The sequence below is a fragment of the Podarcis erhardii genome (assembly GCF_964252035.2).
Source record: "Podarcis erhardii genome assembly, chromosome: 3".
Taxonomy (NCBI): domain Eukaryota; kingdom Metazoa; phylum Chordata; class Lepidosauria; order Squamata; family Lacertidae; genus Podarcis; species Podarcis erhardii.
Window position 1 is genome coordinate 1911219 of NC_138507.1, and position 21370 is coordinate 1932588.

Here is a 21370-nt window from a genome sequence, read left to right on the forward strand (position 1 = left end):
AAGGTAAGTTTTTTGGCCCTTGGGGAGGGACAGGAAGAGCTGGCTGCTGATCAGAAGGGTTCAAACAGAATCAAGGGAGGCACAGGCTACTCACAGCCAGTTGTACTGGGCTTAATTCCTCTCTCAACAGGTGCTTGTGTGAACACCTCTGCTCAAATTCTCACAGCATCCGCAATGAAATGCTGAGACGCTGCTTGAGGTCACTTTGTTTTGAGCTGTCAGCAGAACTGTTATCTGGGTGTGAGTTTGGGGTGAACTGAACTGCTTTCCCTACAGTGACGGTGTGGAGGTGGAAGAATGAGACTGCACATGTGCCAGCCCTGCCCACAGGATTTCACATCCAGCTGGCCCCCTTGACACCCTGCTCAACAGCTTCAAGAAAAATGCAGTGAGCAAAACCAACCCCTGTATATGGTGTTTATTGACCTGACTAAGGCCTTCAACACTGTAAATTGCCCTGCCCTGTGGACTGTCCTTCTGAAAATCGGCTGCCCAGATAAATTTGTGAACACCCTTTGGCTCCTCCATTATAATATGACGGCAACAATCGTGGATAACAATGGCTCTCAAAGTGAACCATTCATAGTGGGATCAGGCGTTAAACAGGGTTGCGTTATCACCCCAGCTCTATTCATTATCTTCATTGCCATGATCCTGTTCCCAGCTTAAGAATGGAAAGTGAAATACTGGTGGACAACAAAAGAGGCTTAAAGATGCACTCAAGGCAAATCTTTTAAAAATGTAGTATAAGCACTGATAACTGGGAAACACTGGCCTGCGAGCGCTCCAACTGGAGAAGAGCCTTTACCAAAGCTTTTGTGGACTTTGAAGAAGCACGAACTCAGGACGAAAAGGAGAAACGTGCTAAGAGGAAGGCATGCTTGGCAAACCCTCACCGTGATCAACTCCCACCCAGAAACCTATGTCCCCACTGTGGAAGGATGTGTGGATCCAGAACTCTTAAGGCTGTGTTCATGGAAGACAATCTCACTCGGCTAAAAGTGATGCCAGAGCCATGTGCCCACTTATGAATGGTCTGCTGATTAGACTACTGGGTAGCACCTTTTCCACATTTCCCAGGATGTTGCTGTCCACTCCAGAATAATAATAAAACAACCTCCTCCCCAGAAAGCAGGCAGAGGAAATCTTTGGGATGATTCCAGTGATAGAAAAAAGGTGGGGAAGATACTCCTGTACCACCAAATAAAGGCTCAAATGGGGACTGTCGGTTAATCAGAGCTCTATGAATGTAAGTGATGGTACATTTTTGCTGCATTAACGCATTACATTTTAAGTGTTCACATAACATGTGTGTGTGTGTGATGGTTCAAATGGCCCTAATCCCACACTGGTAAATATACAGATAAAAGGTGTGAAATGGCAATTTATAAAGATTGAATTTTTTAAATCAAGTAGTCAAAACTTCAAGCAAGGTGAACTGGAGGTCTTCCCTTATAAAAGCTTAGCTAATTCATCCATGAGCATCCAGGACAAGGACTGCAGCTCCAATTTACCAATGAAAATCATGCAGCATTTGTTCTGTCAGCTCTCCTTGCCAAGAGAAGGTCAAAGTGCCTTTCCTATAAGGAAGCCTTACAAATCCAAGATCTCCAGCATGATGTCATGTCTTAAAATGATAAGCTGGCAGCCCAAGTAACGCACATTCTGTAAAGATGCACACAATGTTATGTTTATGTTACTTACGATGAAGGTTCTAATAAGTCATCGTCTGTGTTCCTTTAAAGAGGAGTTTTATAACTGAGATGAATCACAGCGGCAAAAGATCAAAGTTTAAAAACATCAATGATGCCATGGGGTATTTTTTAATCTTGTAATGAATGATGATCATGTGCTCTTATGAAGTTGGTCCAACTGCCAATGCCAGATGTGTATATTAAGAAGTTGTTTGTGATGTGACAGGCTCTGGTTCAATTGCCAGAGAAAGGGAGAGCGAGAATGAGGAACATGGCAACGTGCTTCAGACGTCCTAGTGAAATAAATACAGATCCCAGCAGAAAAGGGAACTGTCTGTTGATGTATCAACTTACTAAGAAAAAAAATATACAAGTATTATCAGAACTCCTCATTGGAGAGGCCCCACAGATTCCCCTCAGATGCCTCACCTTCTTTGTGCTACGCCAGTGCCAGCTGCACTAATTTACTGCAGTAACTAATTGCCAATTTACTAATCTAAATTGGTCCTGGAATTCTCAAGAGGAAATGAAATTTTAACACACTTCTGCACACAGGTAGGTAATTTGCAGAAGGTAAAAACATTTCATGGAAAGCTGCATTTGCCCACCTTTTTGTACAAATGCTCACAGGTAGTGAAATGGAAACCACAATTTCAAGACATCCTCCACCAAGACTAATGGTACTTCAGAACTGTTGCTGTAATTTTTCCTAAAATATTAGGGCACACTGAACCCCTATTCAAATTCCTATATACTAATAATATCAAGGTGGAGCCCTAAAAATTCGTCTATACCAGCTCAATCAAACCAAACAATTATTGAGACACAAAGACAAAATTTGGTGAGATCTTTCTAGCCATACCAGCTTCTACTGGCTTTATTTTTTGAACAAATCTTGAAATTATAATAAACTAACCTAATCAAGTAGTTTTGACTACTTGATTTTTAATGCCATTTTAAAAAATCATTTTCACTGAGGATCCAAAATTTCTGCTTTGATTACTGAGAGTGGCAAGAACAGGGCATTTCTGATATGTACCTAAGTGTTATGCCTATTGGGATGGTTGCTCGAGAGCGGACAGGCAAGATCCCTCACTGGTCTTTTCAAAGGCTTTATTATTGGTGCAAAAACATTTACAATGCAGAACGCCTCTATTCCATGTCTTGCTCAGTCACTAGCAGAATCTGAGAGTGGGCGATCCTTAAACTTTCCCCAGCAGAGTAGTCTCTTGACCCCCAGCCGACGCCTCCCCTCTCTGTGCGAAAGCCTACTGCGCAGGGCAGGCTTGGGTAAAGGGGGGCCTCCCTCCTCCCCGCTTTGCTCAGGCACTGTGCCTTGGCTCTTTCTTGCATCTTCTGAGCCCTGCATCCCTTCCCCACCGGAGGCGGGGCTTCCCTCCTCCACTGAGGAAATGCTGCTTCCCACGATCTTTGGAGGCTCTCTGTAATCCAGCTGCCCTTCCACTTCTCACCTCTGAGCCTATGCTAGTTCCCTGACAGTAAGTTAATCAAATTAAAGAATGTCCTTAGTTGGTTTAATCATAATATAAACTGTGATGGTTCTAGGGGTTGCTTGTGCGTAAATTGGCGCCACGCTTGGCTGGGTTACCTGGGTGAACCCTTTCTGTCTGGACAGCCACCCATCCGTGGCTGTCTCAATCACTGACAGAATCCGTCAGTGGGCGTTTCTTGAACTTCCTCCAGCAAAGAAGCTCTTTGACGCCTAGTCTCCGCCTACTCTCCCTGCGCGGAAGCCTTCTGCGCAGGGAGGGTGTGGGCAGCGGAGGACCCATGCTCTCCCCGCTGGTCTCCGGTGAGGAGTCATGGAGCCCCCTCGCCGATTCCACCATCTGCCCCCCTTCTCCACTGGTGCTACGCTGATTTCCTTCCCCAGAAGATGGGCTGCCTCTCTCCCTCCTGGGACGCTCTCCGGAATCCCTCTGGAGCCCTCCCTCCTCCTCTGGCTCCAATGGCAGTTCTCTGACATAAACAAAACAATATTGACAATTCACTGATCTAAGTAGTCATAGCCCTGTTCCCGTATTGTATTTACCTTGGAGTGATTCCTTTACACTCATTGGGAGCGTACTTCAAGCATTTTTGGCCCCATCCTAAAGCAGCTAATACTAGTCAGGATACCTACATGTAGAAGCATAAAACCATAGAATTGCAGAGTTGGAAGGGACCCCAAGGGCCATCTTGTCCAACCCCTGCAATGCAAGTGCCTCAACACACGGTCCCCCATCCAATTTGAAACCAAACAAGACACTGCTTAACCTGACAAATGTGCTAGCGCCACCACTTATTCTGGACTTGGGTCAAGACCAAGGAAAGGCTCGCTTACCACCACCTGCTAGCAATAGTACAATCACATTTCACTTACAACAGTTCATAGAGCCCAGTAGTCTTCACAAACTGTCATCAACTCTCCAACACTGAACCCCAGAGAGTGTTATCCTGGAGGGCAGGCCCCACAGACAAATCATTGACTCATAGAATTGTGCCATAGGAAGGGACCACAAGAATCATCTGATCCAACCCCCTGCAGTGCAGGAACCTGTTGCCCAATGTGGGACTCGAACCCATGTGCAGTGAAGGGCCTGTATACCATAAACAAGCCCACAGAACATGTTCAACCATTTCCTCCGCCCCAGAAACTTCACAACATTCAGTGTCAATCCTCCCAGCCCTGCACAAGCCGCTCCAAAAATTGCAATGCCCCATCAAAACGCTGAACTTACTAACCTGCCCTGCCTCTTTTTCAGTTTAAAAATCCAAAAATGACAAAAGGGAAAGACCCTCCTAGCTACAGAACCCACCTCCCACTGCCTTTGCCATTTAGCTATGTTTAAACCAGCTTTTTATCTTCTGAACAAGAAGAACCTCAGCTCTCATCAGCCACAGCCACCACGGCCCAATTTGGGTCAGGGATTATGGGAGGTGTAGCTCATCAACATCTGGAGGGCCACAGGTTAGGCCCTTCCATTTAGTGTTGATTTTGTCCACATCTTCCATTTATTTTATTTATTTATAGTTTAAAGTAATTGTTCTTTGCCACAAGCATTCCCACAGCTTAAAACGAAATAACACAATAAAGCTCTTCTCAATAGTACCATGCTAATGTCTGTTATATGTTGCCATGGGAAAGGAAGATCCGTTAATGCCCAGGACTGCTTCCCCTTCTCATTGATAAGACAGCCCTGCTGTCTGAGGAAAACAGTTCTGCAGAATCACCACCACATCACAGGGGAACATTTTGAGAGCAGCCATCACTCAGAGCAAATAATAACATAAACAGGAAGCTGTCTTCCATCAAGTCACATTGTGTTTCACCAATAGCTGTAGATCAAGGTTCACTAACTTTGCACCTGAGGGCACCGTGACACCTGTGGAAGCCTTTACTGGCGCACCTGAACAGGGTCCCCAGGGTCTGAGCTAGCCCTCCTAGAAAGAAAGTTATTCAGGAAAACGTGCAAGGTCCCTTTCTAAGCAATTTATGTGAAATAGGCTAGTCTGGCTGCTGTTGCTGCCTGTCAATCTTTGTAGCCAATAGGAATACTTGAGGTCCTAAAGAGCTGGTGTTTCCCACCTTCCATTTAGTGCCCTTTCACCACTTCTGCGTTATCTTCTAGTCCTTGGCAACTAGGATGCATCTTTCCTATGGTAGGTTCATCTGAGACCAAGTAGTCTTTAGAAGTTATTATTTTCCAAATAGTACCGAACAATCAGTGTGAGTGGATGTTAAAGAATCCCCCCTCCCCCACCCCCAAAGGCAAACTTTGCAAAGTGTCTTAGGCATTTTGATGTTGTTGGCAACCATCTGTCTTGAGAGACAATGGAGTGCATCTCCAGTGGTGAAGCAAAACCGCTGCATTAGCACCACCAAAGTGACCTCTCCTGGGGCACAAGCCTGGGCAGTGTGTCTGGAGGTCCTGGGCTGCCCAGACAGCAAGACCCCCTTCTCAGCCTCACTGATGGGGTCCACAGGAAAGCAGAGCAATACAGTTGGTTCCAGCTTGACTGCCGGAGTTGCTGGAAAGAGGTGTACAAGGCACCATGCAACTGCCGATACAGGGACTGTACTGCAGATTTGTGAAGGGTTTACTCCTTAGCCTTTTCTTCTCCCCAAGACATCCTGCAAGGCAGCAGAGGTTTAGGACCAGAGTTTCCCTTCTCCTGCATGGGTTACATTCCCTGACTGACAACCCCCATTTCCCCCTCACTTCCGTCTACGGCATGTGCAGAAACTGCTTTATTGGTCTCATCTGCTCAGTCTGCCAGAGCCTGTATTCACATGGCAGTAATTCAGTTATGGCAAAAGCTTCCCCATGACTGTATTCTCTTTGTGGCCCCCATATGGGCCCCCATATGGCAGTCATGTTTTATTTTCATTCTAATCCTGAAAATCGTTTGTTAAGCGTTTGAATATTAATTAAATTATTTCCATTGATTCCTATGAGAATATTTCTATCGTGTTCTCGACCACAGAATTCTGACCTCCAAATGACAGACAAAAGCGAAACCCAGGGAAACCCTCTGAAACCCTGCAAAAGGCTAACAAGGAACGAAAAATGTTATCTTAATTGTCTTATCTCACCTCCTTCCCACCCCCTGGTTTCTGGCAAAACGACTGCTTCAAACCAATAGAACACAAAAAGTAAGGTATGTTTAAGCCTGCTTATTTGTTTATACACAGATCCAGCTGTTTGGATATCTGAATCTGTGGTGTGTATAGCGAGACTTGGGTACTAATTCCTTGTGTTTGGATAAGTGAATTTTCCTACAAGTGCTTGGATAATGGGACCTACGTGCACTAGCAAAATTTCATACATGAATGTACTTGCTACTGAAATGTTTGCTGCTTGCTAAGTATTCATATGTTGTGCTGATGGGCAAATTTAGGCACAAATCTATTCCTTTTGCTGCGCTTAAATATTGTCTGCCTGTTTGGAAATTTCCTGTTTCAAAGGTATATCGGCACAGTGTTGCAGACTTCCAAGCAGGAAGAACCAAATTAAATCCAGATGTAGAAACTTGTCAATGTTTCACAAAGGACAAAATGCTTTCAAACCCACTAAGTGCTAGCAGTTGCAAATGAGAAAAGGGCCTTTTTCAAGAACAGCAAATTTAGCAAAGATGAATGAAAAAGACAGGAAGCTTCTCTGATACAAGGTGAAAACAGTCTTCAACATGCGCAGGCAAATTCCATATAGTTCAAGAACAGAAGGGACCCCAATATTTCTCCATTGTTAATCAGAGGGAAACATGAAGAAGGCGGCAGTGGGTGTAACACTGAAACAACTGAATTTGCACTCCTGTCAAGGTTTCATCAGCAATTACTCATCAAATGCAAATAAATGACTAAGATGCTTCCATCAGAAGCATTTATCTGATTTTAATGTGATTACTCTTCAAATAATCATTAATTTCTTAATACGATTAACTGTTAGTATCCTTCCGTAATTCCAATCCGGGACAAATATTAGGGCCAAACATCCTTGCCTTGCCCCGCTCCACGGCAGTCCACCTTTCCCTTTCTGCATTGCCTTGCAACTTCAGTCCCAGGTTATGTTAAACCAGAGCTCCTAATTTTATCTGAACCAAGGAAGTCTGCCTTAATGACAGTTAGCAACCAGAATAATAAGCCTGGCTTCTCGTTCTGGTTAGTTAACTGAGATTCACCTGCGTGCCTGAAGGATCCTGTTCCTCATTCCCACTGTCTCATTCTTTGGCAGCTGAACCAGGGCTGGTCACATCACAAATGACTTCTTCATTTTACACATAGCAGCCCACCTCATTGTTTTCTTTCTTCAGCTGGGATTAAGCTATCATTCCCAAATTCAGATGTAATGGGAGACTCTGGCTTAATACACTCTGACAAAGTCCGCTCATGACAGGGGGCAGTTGTGGTGGGGAGCAAATTAGGAGTACTTGGTTCCCAACACTCATTCTTGGTGCCATGAACCTCAGCTGTATAAAGCCAGGAAAGATCATTTGAGTGCAGACAATTCCTAAGCATCAGTTAAAGGTTGCTAGTTCAGTCCTATTACAGTATATTGCCATGTTCTTTATTCCCAAGGGCTCTATCATGATTCCATTGTTAAAGCTGGATTCTGTACTAAGAAAATTTAATTATACATGACATAATTAAGTAGTAGAAGAGTAAAAATAATTGCCTGTAATAGGGGAAAATGCATTCAGAAGCATACAATGATGTTCATGCCACGTTCCACATATCTGAATGCTTTTTCCTTTACAAAACAGTGAGCATATTTGCTTAGGTTCTGGAAAATGGCATCTGAAGGTGCATCTAAGTAACTACAATCACATTAACACAACTCTATAAAGACTTAATCTCGAACAATTCACACCTCATTAATGAGATGCAAAGTAAAAACCCTTGCTTCCTGATCTTACTGAATTAAGCAGGGGATGAGATCTGCCTGACCTTCAGTGCCAGTCCTTCTAGGCCAGGGGTCAGCAACCTTTTTCAGCCGGGGGCCGGTCCACCATCCCTCAGATCATGTGGGGGGCCGGACTATTTTTTTGGGGGGAGGGGATGACTGAATTCCTATGCCCCACAAATAACCCAGAGATGCATTTTAAATAAAAGGACACATTCTACTCATGTAAAAACATGCTGCAGGCCGGATAGAGAAGGCGATTGGGCCGCATCCGGCCCCTGGGCCTTAGGTTGCCTACCCCTGTTCTAGGCCACAGGGACATTATCACAAAAGGGCTCAGGCGACTGAAGTCTTCGATTCTCAAAATATTGGACTGTTTATTGAATACCCTCTTCACTTGCCTTACAACAGACTATGGGAACCTAGTTCACACACGCACACCCCTCAGCATTTTGCAAAGCAGTGTCCACACAGTATGGGCAAATTTTAACCAAGTTAGGAAAACCACTAACAAAGGGAAAGTGGGCATGGATAAAATTGGCCAGAACCATGTGGATGTCACTTCACCCAAACAGTGAGGACACAGCCTGAATTCCAGGAGGAAAACACATTGCTTGGATGATGCAAGAATTCAGTCTGAGCACCATGAGCTTCCAATGAAGTCCTCTGAAGTCCCATTACTGGAATGGCCCACCTATGCTCTAAACTTGGAACAATTTGCCTAAATCACAGCGAGGTCTCCACAAGAGAGAGAACCGGGCTTGGAATAGGAGATGAAGAAATACTATCATACACTGAAGGTGATGGCAGCCATTTACTTCCACAAATAAAGAGCACCAGACTCCAGATCACAAGCAGAGAACAGTGTACTTACTCCTTGGTTCTCTGGGTCCATCCACTGTCACCTTGATGGCTCTGTGGTACGTAGCCACTTGGGGGGGATTTGTAAGGACTGTTATTGTCAAGGTAAAACTCTTCCCTGTAAGGAACAGTGAAAACAAGGGGAAGGGGAAAGGAAAAGAATGAGTATAAAAGTATGGTTGCTTGAGAAACCATCTACAGCACTCAGAATCCCAATCAGCAGACGATGGCCTGGTGGGATTGAGCCACTTACCTGGCCTTCTGGCAGGTGGGTCCCACAGCAGTGCTAGGAGTACTGAAGTTGAGGCAGTGGGAAAGCACCAGCGAAGCCAGTTGTGCGCTCCTTTTCATGCAGCTGCAGCACCTTGCCCCTCTGCCTCCCCCTAAGCAGCAGTGATGCTCTTGCCAGGAGGTCAAGTAGGTGCCTCTGTCCCGTCAAGCTGGCTGCTACTGAACCCAATTATCATCAAACTCGAAGCCCCAGTGGAACAAGGAAACATTATGCTGCTGTGGTTTCACTCTAACGTTTGGAACTCATTTTTTTTAAATTGAAATATCAGATGGTGAAATAATAGTGGAGAAATTATTACAGGCTTCTTCTTCTTTTTTGCAATGAATGTCAATCAGCAGGCTTTATTCCCCTTACTGCTTTCAGGCAGTAATGTCCAGACAGCAGCATTCAGCAACATAATACACAACTAGCATAAGAGGAGCCGAGCAGAGAAAGGCAGGTTTGGGTATCCCCTGAGACACACGCCTGGGATGAGTCTAAGAAGTCACCTACCAGTCCAGCAGTGGCTCTGCCAACTACGGTGCCCTGGTAGGCAAGCACTACCCCAGACCCTCCAAGTGTCCCTATTTTCCAGGGACAGTCCCAGACTTACAGAAGCTGTCCCGCTTTTCCTTAGGACGTCCCTATTTTCATGAGGAATTTTGGAGGGCATGCTAGCCCTCATACTCCCAGAGGAGAGGACTGCTGAAACTAGAGTCTTCTGGGTGTTTCCCAGGAATGTTTTTGCTCACGTAACAGGGCCTCTGACAAAGATAAGCCAGGAATATAAACAGGAACACTTCAGAAATGGGGCAAACATCATTTCTTTTACACAGAACATGATATACAAGGTGCGTTTCGCGCTGTTCTGCAAAATAACATAAGCAACTAGTGGGCCCCTGCCCCAAGAAGCTAACAATAGAGAAAAGGTTTGTCCCGGCCTGAACAAGACCAGGAAGAGGAGCTCCATGGGGGAAACCCCAGTGGGAAAGAAATAGAAAAGAGATGTCTCCTAATGAAGCAGAAAGGTGCCATATGATGTTTGGTGCTGCCTGATCATGGCACTAAAATTGCAAACCACAAGGCAAGAAAGAGCTTTTTTCTCAGTATGGAAGGTAGTTGACAGACTCCAGGAACACCAAAGGCAGCCCCTCCTCATTTCTATAATTCAATCCAAGTGTGGGGATCGAGCAAGCAGGCAGCAAGCAGGCAGGAGGGGGCTGCAGGCAAGGAAGCTGCTCAAGGCTCTCTTTTCACCAGTGGCTCCGCTTTTAAGCATTGCTTGGGGTTCTTATGCAGAGGGGCTGAGGAACACTAAACATGACCATATTTGTTCCCACAAGTCCTGCCTTACGTCTTTCTGAACAGGGAACAAGGCATGTGATTCAGTGTAGTAGGGTCATGGCCAGCACTGATTGAACTGCAATAACTTATTCTGAGCAGAATGCCAAGTTCCACGCAAGCATTTACACCAGTGTAAAACTCTTGAGTAGAATTACTGTTCACTGCACTGTGCAGCTGAAATGAATTTTATGTTATTTTACATCACATTGTTTCATTATTTAATTTGTCCATTACAATATGTGAAAAGAATAAATATCTCTCCCGGGAGCCATCAAACAGGGAGCTAGTGTCTCCTGCTTTTAATATGCCTGTAGTCATAATATGATATCATCATTACTGGAACAATCTATAGAACTCTTCTTTCTTTCCTTCTTTCTTTCTTTCTTTCTTTCTTTCTTTCTTTCCTAAATACCTATCCAGTGTGAAGTTGCTTTGCATGTATAGAATGTTATCTATTTCACAACTGCAAGGTAACATGCGATGCAGTGCAACCTTGCAACTCTTAAAAAGACAAAACTATATAGAAAGGGAGAAAGAAAACGGGACAGGATCTGAATGCACCTTCAGTCATGCAAGACTGTGGGCTCTGTCTGTTCTGCAGAGTCACTGCTCTAATCACTTAGATATGCAACTGTTAATCATTTCAGATAGTCAAAACTGCAAACTGTTTCAAGACAGGAAAAGGTGGGCGTGCAACAGTGACTCAATAAAGCCGTCAGCAATCTCATGCCTATGGCTCATTTAGGCTTGACTCTTTTTACCAGAATCTTAAAAAGGTCTTTTTCTCTTTAAACGCTCACTCTTTTCCTCCCCCCTCCCATTCTGCCTTGTCTCTGCCTTGTCAGTATTAAATCAAAACCCAACTCTTAAATAATATGTAGCAGCACAAAACTTAATAGAGTCTTTTCAAGTCTAATACAAAGCAAGCACGCAGATGCGTGTCTGTGTGTTCGTTTCGTATTAGGGTACGTAAATAAAACAGAACAGGTCTGTTGCTGTCAACTCTAGTAAGCAAGCTTTCCTTCACAATCCACCTCTCTAAACTTGCTTCAGACCTACAGCATTTGTTAACAGACATGTGCTTCAGAACATCTTGGACATAGAGAGGAGAGAGAGAATGAATATGACTGTAAATCTTTCAAGGGAATGAAATATTTCTATCCCAGTACTAGCACACAGCATTTTCAGGAAAATCTGTGATTTAGATCACAAATAATGTTTATTTCGCTCATTACAGAAATGTTACACTTATGCAGAAGTGACCTATCACTAAGCGACATCCTCTGAGAAGTATGAAGCTGGAGCAGAAACAGTTATTGTTTTAATCTTAACTATTCCGTTTTTCAACAGATCAGCCTTTGGGCATGGCTAACCTTATTGTTGACCACTGGCTTGTGATTGATGTTATTTGTGGTGTTTTATTTAATTCCTTATTGTAAATTTTCATCTTCCAACACCACCACTCTTCCACTGGCCAGAGGCAAGCAAGTCTTTGATCCTGGCTAGTAAGAACAACCCCTGCTGTCCAGAGGGAGGTTCATTGCTACCACTAAATCAGGATGCCAGCAAAACCCTCAGTGGATTTTTAGGAGAGGGGTTTCCTCTATTTACCAGTAAACTAAGCTGTCAGACCAGCCTCTCCTGCCAAGTTCTTTTCCTTGCCACCAGCCCTGCCATTATCCCCCATCCCCCTATTTTTTTACAGGAGAATCAAGGATGCCATTTTAAAATTCCTTCCTTGCATGTGCTGCCTCCACCTACGCCTCCTTATGCCCAAGAAGAGAAAAGGGAAGCTCCCATCACCTTATTCCAACCACTTTTTCGATCCTGGCTAGCCAGAACTGATTTAAAACAAACAATATTTTTGTCAAAAATTGCTGTGCAAGGCTTGGAAAAAGACAGGCGTTCGTATAACTGGGGTGGGGGTTGAGGGGACTGATCCTGCCCAAAACATTTTAAAAACAATGCTGCATTCTCTGTATCCCAGTGTAACTGAAAGCTCCCTGCACCATCTTAAATGTTGATCTTCTTATTCTGATATTGTATTCAAAAGACAAGCAATGAAAAGTGGGAATATATTTTAGCTGGACATCTTTTTTAAAAGACTGCTAATAAATTTGCCTTGGAATTCAGGAACCTGGCTTTGCTCACATAAATGAAAAAGTGTTGGGGTTAAAAAAAGAGAAGTGATGGGTCTAAAATGCAAAAATATCTCTAGCAAAGCCTTAAATATAAAATATTAAGATGCTTGATGTGTTTTGACACATTCTACACAATCAAAATAAATATTAGTATACACATTTGCCAACTGTATTTCTCGTTATATCAGAGAAAACACTGTGTTTTGTGAGGTTCTATAGTCATGCAGAAGATAAAAGTCATGATCCAGCCCAAAGCTAAGCACTTTTTAGTCCCATTGTAGTCACTAAAGGCACAATCCTAACACCACTTACTTGTAAGTAAGCCGCCATTGACTTCAATGGGACTCACCTCTGAGTAGACTTAGATTGCATCATAAAGCTTTGCTGAAATCTCTCAGTAAAATCACTGCGACTTTAAAAATGCCTGACTTTTGCTAGATCCTGACCAGATTCTCTCCGCACCAGCTCCTTCCCACATTCTTTTTACTGGTTCCTCTGTGGCCTTGAAATTTACTTCTGGTAGCTAATTACTAATTTTAGTGTTCTTTTTATGAACCTCGCTGGCTCAGAAGTCATCTGGCACCACTCCTTTAGTGCACCCCCATACTGGGCATTCTTTGTCATTAACACATCTGGGTGTAGTTGAACCTCTTTGCTGAAGAGAGAAACGACCCTACAAGCGCCCAGGGCAGACTCTGCAGTCAGATGCTGTTGCAATTAATTTACAGACCAAATATCTTAATCATAAGTATTTGCACCGATATGTGTGTCCACAAGTCAGGCAGTAACTCTACAAAGATGGTAGAATGTCTTGCTGGTTGCAGCAGTAAATACTCCAATCTTAACCACTTATCTAGCAGTGCAGTAAAAGGCAGTTAAGTAATTACATCCACTGAGCCACAATTCCCCCTCCACAAAGACTCCTGGAAACTGAAGTTGATAAAGCTGAGAATTCTCTGTTAAAGGTTCCTTGCCCCTCTAAGAGTGCTACAGTTTCCTGAGGGGAGGAAATTACTACAAAGCTAAAATATATTATATGCCATACTACAGGGCTGGGGGACCATGACCCCTCAGCTGTCTTTGGACTCCAGCTGCCAACACCACAGACCACTGGCCATGCTCTTTGGGGGTGACCAGGAGGTGGCGTCCCACAACACCTGAAGGACCACAGTTTCCCCACCCCTGCTCTGCAGGAAATCAAGGAGGATCTCCTTCTTGACTCTGAACAATATTGGGATATCTTCTAATTAATGGCCTGCAGTGTTATAAAACGTCCTAGGAGGTAAAGTGTCTGTGGGCAGTAAGGCTGGAAGACTATTGTATAGACCTTCCTGACTACAGCCAGCAGTGTTTGAAATGAATCATAGAGTTGGAAGGGACCCAAAGGCCATCTAGTCCAACCCCCTGCAATGCAAGAATCTCAGCTAAAGCATTCATGACAGGTGGCCACCCAACCTCTGCTTAAAAACCTCCAAGGAAGGAGAATCCACCTCCTCCCAAGGGAGTCTGTTCCACTGTCTAACAGCTCTTACTGTCAGAAAGTTCTTCCTGATGTTTAGTCAGGAACTTTCTTGCAACTTGAAGCCATGGGTTCGAGTCCTACCCTCCAGAGCAGGAGAAAACAAGCTTGCTCCCTTTTCCATGTGACAGCCCTTCAGATATTTGAAGAGGCCGATCATATAGCCACTCAGTCTCCTCTTTTCCAGGCTATACAGACCCAGCTCCTTCAACCGTTCCACATAAGACATGGTTCGATCGAAGTGGCAATTTGCAACTCACCACTGCTCCTGCCTGAGTCACCTGGTAAAGAGACAAGTGGCACATGCAATCTGCTTCTCCCCGTCCCTACCCACTTTCTTTCACTCCTTGCCTCCACTGCAGCATCCAGGGGGCCACATCAAGCGGCTGAGACAAAGCTGTAGTGCAACAGGAAGGTGGAGTAGGGAACAGTTGGGCAGACCTCCCTAACCAGATTAGATAATGAAGCTGAAAGAGTCTGTGGACGGGAGTCTTTGGGGCTGCCCAAAGGCTGCAGAACGCACTACCCTTGGATGCTTGCATGTGCCTGGTCCTTTTCTGGAAGTATTGCAAAGCTTTCAAGTTAGTCTGATCTCTGGTTGCCAGCGCAATGTTTTCAACTGCGTGTGAAGTTCTAGCTCATGTTTTATTTTGCCTTATTTTCATTTTCATATTATACATGTGTTTCATATTGTTACCTGCCCTGCTCCAATAAATAGAAACGTCTACTTAGCCCAGAACATTCTTGCTATGTTTATAGCACATGAGCCCCTGTTTACTACTACTGTTTCCTTTCCTTCTATTTTAAGCAGTGCTATAAAAATCCATCATTAATGATAACTTTTTCTTTCGTGCTCTCTGCTCTGTGTCTGAGAGACAAGTCTGGACCAATTTCTCCATCATGCCTCTGGCAGCAGAATGGAGCTAGCATTTCAGATCCTCTACCAAATCCCGGCTGCTTCAAAGGAAAAACCCTACTTTCTTCCGTTAAGATCATAAGAAATATAGGAGGAGGGGGTCAGCTCTGTTTGGACATAATTACACTTCATCAAAAGAAGCTTTCTTCATCTTCCATGCGTGAAAAGTCTGCAAGCAGTTAAGTCTGTCTCTCCCCCCCCCCTTTCTTTCTTTCTTTCTTTCTTTTTTTTAATATAAAAATTGCTATTTGGGAAAGTAGCCAAAACTTGGAAAGCCAATATAGTATGTACTTTGCACATACCCTTTGTTATCCTTTGAAGTTTCTTAAATAAATATGTTGAGAGTTTGTAAAATACACTATCACTTTTCGTAAATTTTACTCATTGATCACAGAAAGCTTCTCATCCATGGGAGGTAAGAGTGAGGGAAACTCACTGTGATTTTTTTATATACTCACTTCATTTCCTACTGTTTAATAAATGTATATCATAGGTTTCAAATGAGTTTTGGAGCAGACAAGTGCTACATCAGATGTCTGTTCTTTTCTAGCACCAGTCTTGTGCTGTAACTACTGTACTTCTGTTGCAGGCTGTCTTGAAATAGATGCCAAAAAACCTTCAAACTCAATCAATCAACATAAAGACAAAACAGAATTTTAAAACAATACATTAAAATAAGAAAGGGAAAAAATATTTTTTATCAAATTATCTGGGCAATAGAAGTGTTCTTTATTATATAGCATTGAAATAGATTTAAAAGATTACATGATTGGCCACATTCCTAAAATAAAAACCATTGACTGGGAACAGCCCTTGCTAAATAACTTTTACCAATTTTTATTTTATTTTATTTTATTTATTGAATTTATATACCGCCCTATACCCTCAGGTCTCAGGGTGGTTCACAAATGGTTAAGATAGTAACAATGACCCCTCTGATTGAAACAATTGAAGCAGTCCCCAGAACAGTGATTCTGGCCCATATCACAGATTTGCATTTATGTTAATTACATGCCTCAGAAAAGCCTGGTTCCTATTTTTGCACAACTTGTTTTGTTTTTAAATGTGGTTCTATAGGGCACCACAGAGCAAGAGTGCTGGGCCAAGGTGGCCAAAGGACCCCAACCCCTGGGCTGAAGCAGCAGCCTTGCCTGGCTAGAGGGAAGGGAAGGGTCAGTCTTTGCCCAGCCAGGTCAATTTTGCATGTACTCATATGCAAGTCAGATCCAATCCACTGCAGCACCAGTATATGTGGACTTCTCCACTTATCTAAGTATTTAAATATTTTAATGCTTATTTCATCTCAATGAATGTATTTCTAAACATAGTTTATCCTAAAATATTCATTCTTTAGGCATTTTGGTATACTTTTGAGCCAAGAACTATATCACAAAATTAGGAGGAATTCACAATCCAAAGAATACTACATATGTTCTATAATTCTATGATTCTATGTTCTGATCTGTGTATTAATTTGGGAGGTGCAAATGAAGCTCATTTGCTTTTTTAAAAAATCATCCTTCACTGCCGCTTTAAGGAAGGCACAAGAATACCACATGGTGCTATCTCCCAGAGTAAAAATCAGAACGAGTCTGCTGTCAAATCCTTCTTTCCCATGCTGAGACTTCTTGGGTAACAGCAGAACAAGCAAGAATCCAAGTCTGGAAAAAGGTTTTTCGGTTTTTCCTGCCTGAGAGAGAAATGGGATGGAGCAATCCAGCTTTGCCCGGCTAGCCTCACATCAGGATGCCAAAGATTTATTGCAGCGTAAGTTGTTGCTTGTGCTACAACTGACAAAATATTGAACAAATTAATATATTTTGGCTTACTTAAACCTCATATAGCTAGCAAACTCATTTTGCTTTGGGGATTTCCGTATTTTTTAAAAATGTAAATCATCATTGTTTCAAGCATCTATTTAGTCACTAATTTCAATTTTGAAGCAGTTACAGGGATTTTCAGTGGAAATTCTTTTCAGTCTTTCTATTGCTATAAAAAGTTTTTACAACTGGAGACTAAATTTCATATTACAGAGAGATCCTTAAAGGGCAGAGGAAACTTCAGAGCTGAATCTTCTGGGAACTAGAAAGTCATATTCATTTTGATTCTAAAGTAAACAATACTTGATTCTCACTAATTTAGCAACTGTACTATGTATGGAACCTGATCCAAAGTTTATTGAAACCTACAACAGCTTTTCAGTCTCAGTAAGCACTGGATCAGACAGACCCAATGCTAAATAAAAATAACATAATTTCTGCTCTGGTCAGACCTCACCTGGAGTACTGTGTCCAGTTCTGGGCACCACAGTTCAAGAAGGACACTGACAAACTGGAACGTGTCCAGAGGAGGGCAACCAAAATGGCCAAAGGCCTGGAAACGATGCCTTATGAGGAACGGCTAAGGGAGCTGGGCATGTTTAGCCTGGAGAAGAGGAGGTTAAGGGGGGATATGATAGCCATGTTCAAATATATAAAAGGATGTCACATAGAGGAGGGAGAAAGGTTGTTTTCTGCTGTTCCAGAGAAGCGGACACGGAGCAATGGTTCCAAACTACAAGAAAAAAGATTCCACCTAAACATTAGGAAGAACTTCCTGACAGTAAGAGCTGTTCGACAGTGGAATTTGCTGCCAAGGAGTGTGGTGGAGTCTCCTTCTTTGGAGGTCTTTAAGCAGAGGCTTGACAACCATATGTCAGGAGTGCTCTGATGGTGTTTCCTGCTTGGCAGGGGGTTGGACTCGATGGCCCTTGTGGTCTCTTCCAACTCTATGATTCTGTGATTCTATGATTCTATTCTTTTTCTCAATACCATTAACTTTAAAGTGAACTTCAATTGCCTCTATTCCACAACAGAAATTTCTTCATGCTTTTGTAAAGGTAAAGGTAAAGGGACCCCTGACCATTAGATCCAGTCGTGGACGACTCTGGGGTTGCGGCGCTTGATTGGCTGAGGGAGCCAGCGTACAGCTTCCGGGTCGTGTGGCCTGCATGACTAAGCCGCTTCTGGCGAACCAGAGCAGCGCACGGAAACACCGTTTACCTTCCCGCCGGAGCAGTACCTATTGATCTACTTGCATTTTGACGTGCTTTCGAACTGCTAGGTTGGCAGGAACTGGGACCGAGCAACGGGAGCTCACCCTGTGGTGGGGATTCGAACCACCAACCTTTGGATCAGCAAGTCCTAGGCTCTGTGGTTTAACCTACAGTGCCACCCGTGTCCCTTCATGCTTCTGTACTACCACCCATTTGTTGGTACCAACAAAATTAGAACTATTTTGAAATATTTCTTCCCAAAATTCAGATATGATAAAAACAAGTAGTTTGGGTGGGGCATGTGTGCTTTGTACCCTAGAATGGCAACGTAGTCTGAATAAATACAGAATTTTGCAAACCAGCATTTATCTTACAAATGGAAGGCTGAGCATGATTTGTTTATAAAATAATCAGTATTTTTGTGTGGAAACATTTTCAAATTGGGGCTTTATATTTGTTGATAGAATAAATGCATAATAATAAAATGATGTACCTCTTCCGCTTCTGCCAACGAATCTCAGGTCATTAAAGCGTGCCACTTGATTCTTCATTACGGCAGACGCATTCCTCAGCTCTGCAGAATAATTTTCATCATTCCCAGCCATGACTGTGACCACTGTGCCATCAGGGACTTCTCCTAAAGCCACCACCTATGGCAATAAAGACACAATAGAGTTATGTGGCTTCAATCTCAAACCCACCTATGAATTTTGAGATGAATTGGGATGTGCAAATCGTGCAAAGAGTAATCACAAACACCAGCGTTATCTCTCACTGTGGTGTGTGAGCCCCCCTTCCTTGTGCTGACGGTCAATGTCTATAGTGGGAAGCAAGCTCTATACATGTAGACTCCCTTCAACATGGGACTTCCGGTCGGCGCCATCGTTTAATGGCGGTTCTAGCCTCGAGCTCCGAGGCAGGACTGCTCCGCAAGTTCGGGTCCGACCCGCTACGGCGAGCGGGGGACCCCTAAAATTACAGGCGCGGAAGCCTGTAAACAAGGAGACTCGGCGGGCACCTTTTGCGCCCCTCGATACTGTAAAGGAGCCTTTTTAAAGGCTCCGGAGCGGCATCGGGGAGAGCGCGGTGCTGAGAGTCGCTACCCAGCTTGTGGAGTGAAGCCGCGTCGCCATGAACGGAGAGCGCCGATTCCTTCCTGAAATAAAGATTTGACTGCAACACCCGTGAGTAAGATTGAGGGACTGAACGGGACACTAAATTTGAAAATTGGCTGAAAACGGGGAGGGCATTAAACAAGGAAGTCTGTCCCCCCGAACTGCATGATTAGCGAAGCAACGAAAATAGCAAGCTGTATTTGAAGGAAAAACCTTTCGCAAACTGTCAAACCTGACATTGGACTTAATATTCCCCCCAATTGGCAGGAGAAGGGGGGAAGATAAAATTGGATATTGTTCCTGCGCGGAAATAATCGTAAAAAAAGACTTTTCACTGCCAAACTCCCCCAGATTGAGCTGCCTGAGCAAGGCACCGGGAAAGGAGAACTGTCAGTCTAAATTGGATACAAAGTAAGGTTTTTTTTGGAAACTTAGCTGTTGGATTTTTGGACTTAAATAAAGCTGTTGAACTTATGGTTAAACTGAAACATTTGTGGATTTACAGTATCGACTCTTGAACTTTTGGCTTATTGCTCTATGTTTCCCTTGCTTCTTTGTTACTCATTTCCCTTTGGACACAATTGAAAGCTCCCTCTAGAGGGTTTAAAGAGAAACTTTTTACATTGAAAAAAGAAACAGTGGGATTTTCCACTTGCAAGTCTACTCTGTGAGAACGACCTTGAGGCCATGAGTGGCCCTGTGGATGAGATAGTAACTAGACATAAATCAAAACAAGCGCAAGCACAAGCACAGAAGAAAAGGAGCTCAATATCAGATACAACACCAGCTGCACAGGAAAAGACAGTAACAGCTTCTATGGAATCTATGACTCAGGCACTGGTCAAAATAAATCAATCTTTGGAAGCTCTGACCAAGCAATCTATAGAACTGACAAAGCAGTCCACAGAAAATTCTAAAAAATTGACAGAATTGACAGCAAGATTGGACTTGAACACGGCAAGCGTATTATCTAACACAGATTCTATAAATAAATTAATTCAAGAAAGTTCTGAAACAAGAAGGATTGCTGAAAGTGCAAAAAAAACTGCAGAGGAAACAAGGGGAAGATTTGAGCCAATCGAAAAAAAAGTAAATGAACATGATGCAACCCTCTCTTTATGGGAACTACAGAGAAAGGAGAAGAATTTAAAACTTAGATTGGTCCCGGAGAGTGAGGGTGACAACCTTGTGGGCTTCCTTAAAAACAACTTTGCAGAATTTTGGCATGAGGAATGGGGAGAAGGAGAAGGAGTTGAGATCGAAATAACAACAGCCTTTCGGCTAGGTAGGAGGCAGACAAAGAAACCAAGGGACTGTTTAATCACATTGGGATCCAAGGAACAGAGAGATAAAATATTGAATCTACATTACCCAAAAGCCTTGGTGATCCAAAATTCTCAGGTACAGATTTTTAAAGATATCCCTAAATACATTTTGGAGGTGATAACTCTCTTTAAAGAATTGGTTGATCTGCTCAAGAAAAACGCCATTCCTTTTAGATGGGAATTTCCACAGGGTTTGTCCTTTAACTTCAAAGGAAAGAAGATCAAAATAAGAACAATCCAAGATAAAGAACAGTTTTTGGGGAGACACCGGGAAGACTTGCAGAAAGGAACTGTAGACGAGGAAGAACCAACTGATATTGCTAACCTGTCATTTGGACTTTTGTTACCACCATCAGAAGAAGAACAGAAACTTGGAGCAGTTGGAGGAACAGGTACTTAGTAACAAAATGTCTCTGCAACTTCTTAGCTGGAACTGTAACGGTTTGAACCTTCCCCGAAAAAGACGCCAAGTCTTTCATATTTTGAAGAGAGAGCAGTTAGACTTAATATGCTTGCAAGAAACCCATATTGTCAGGACACACAGGAAATTATTGATAAATAAGAGACTGGGACAGGAATTTATCTCATCAGACAAAGTGAAGAAAAGAGGAGTGGTGATCTACGCAAAAGAAAAATTGGCTCCAAAAATGATATTTAAAGATGAACAAGGAAGATACCTGGCAATTGAAATACAAATTCAAGGAGAAAAAATTTTGATAGTCGGAGTTTATGCACCAAATGAAGGG

The 21370-nt window shown here is 43.2% G+C and overlaps 1 protein-coding gene and 1 long non-coding RNA gene across 11 annotated transcripts in view; one reads left to right on the top strand and one right to left on the bottom strand.

Annotated features, from left to right (window-relative positions):
• Positions 1-21370, top strand: part of LOC309338516 — a 230229-nt gene that overhangs the window by 174520 nt on the left and 34339 nt on the right. The gene's annotated exons all lie outside the window — the stretch shown is intronic.
• RUNX2 (RUNX family transcription factor 2) overlaps positions 1-21370 on the bottom strand; it is a gene marked incomplete at its 5' end in the record, with an annotated part of 233279 nt that overhangs the window by 112805 nt on the left and 99104 nt on the right. For all 10 annotated transcript variants that reach the window (XM_081855573.1, XM_081855575.1, XM_081855570.1 and 7 more), the window contains 2 exons: positions 8973-9077; positions 18678-18834. In XM_081855573.1, coding sequence (XP_081711699.1) covers positions 8973-9077; positions 18678-18834 — 262 coding nt within the window. The remainder of the gene's footprint in view (positions 1-8972; positions 9078-18677; positions 18835-21370) is intronic.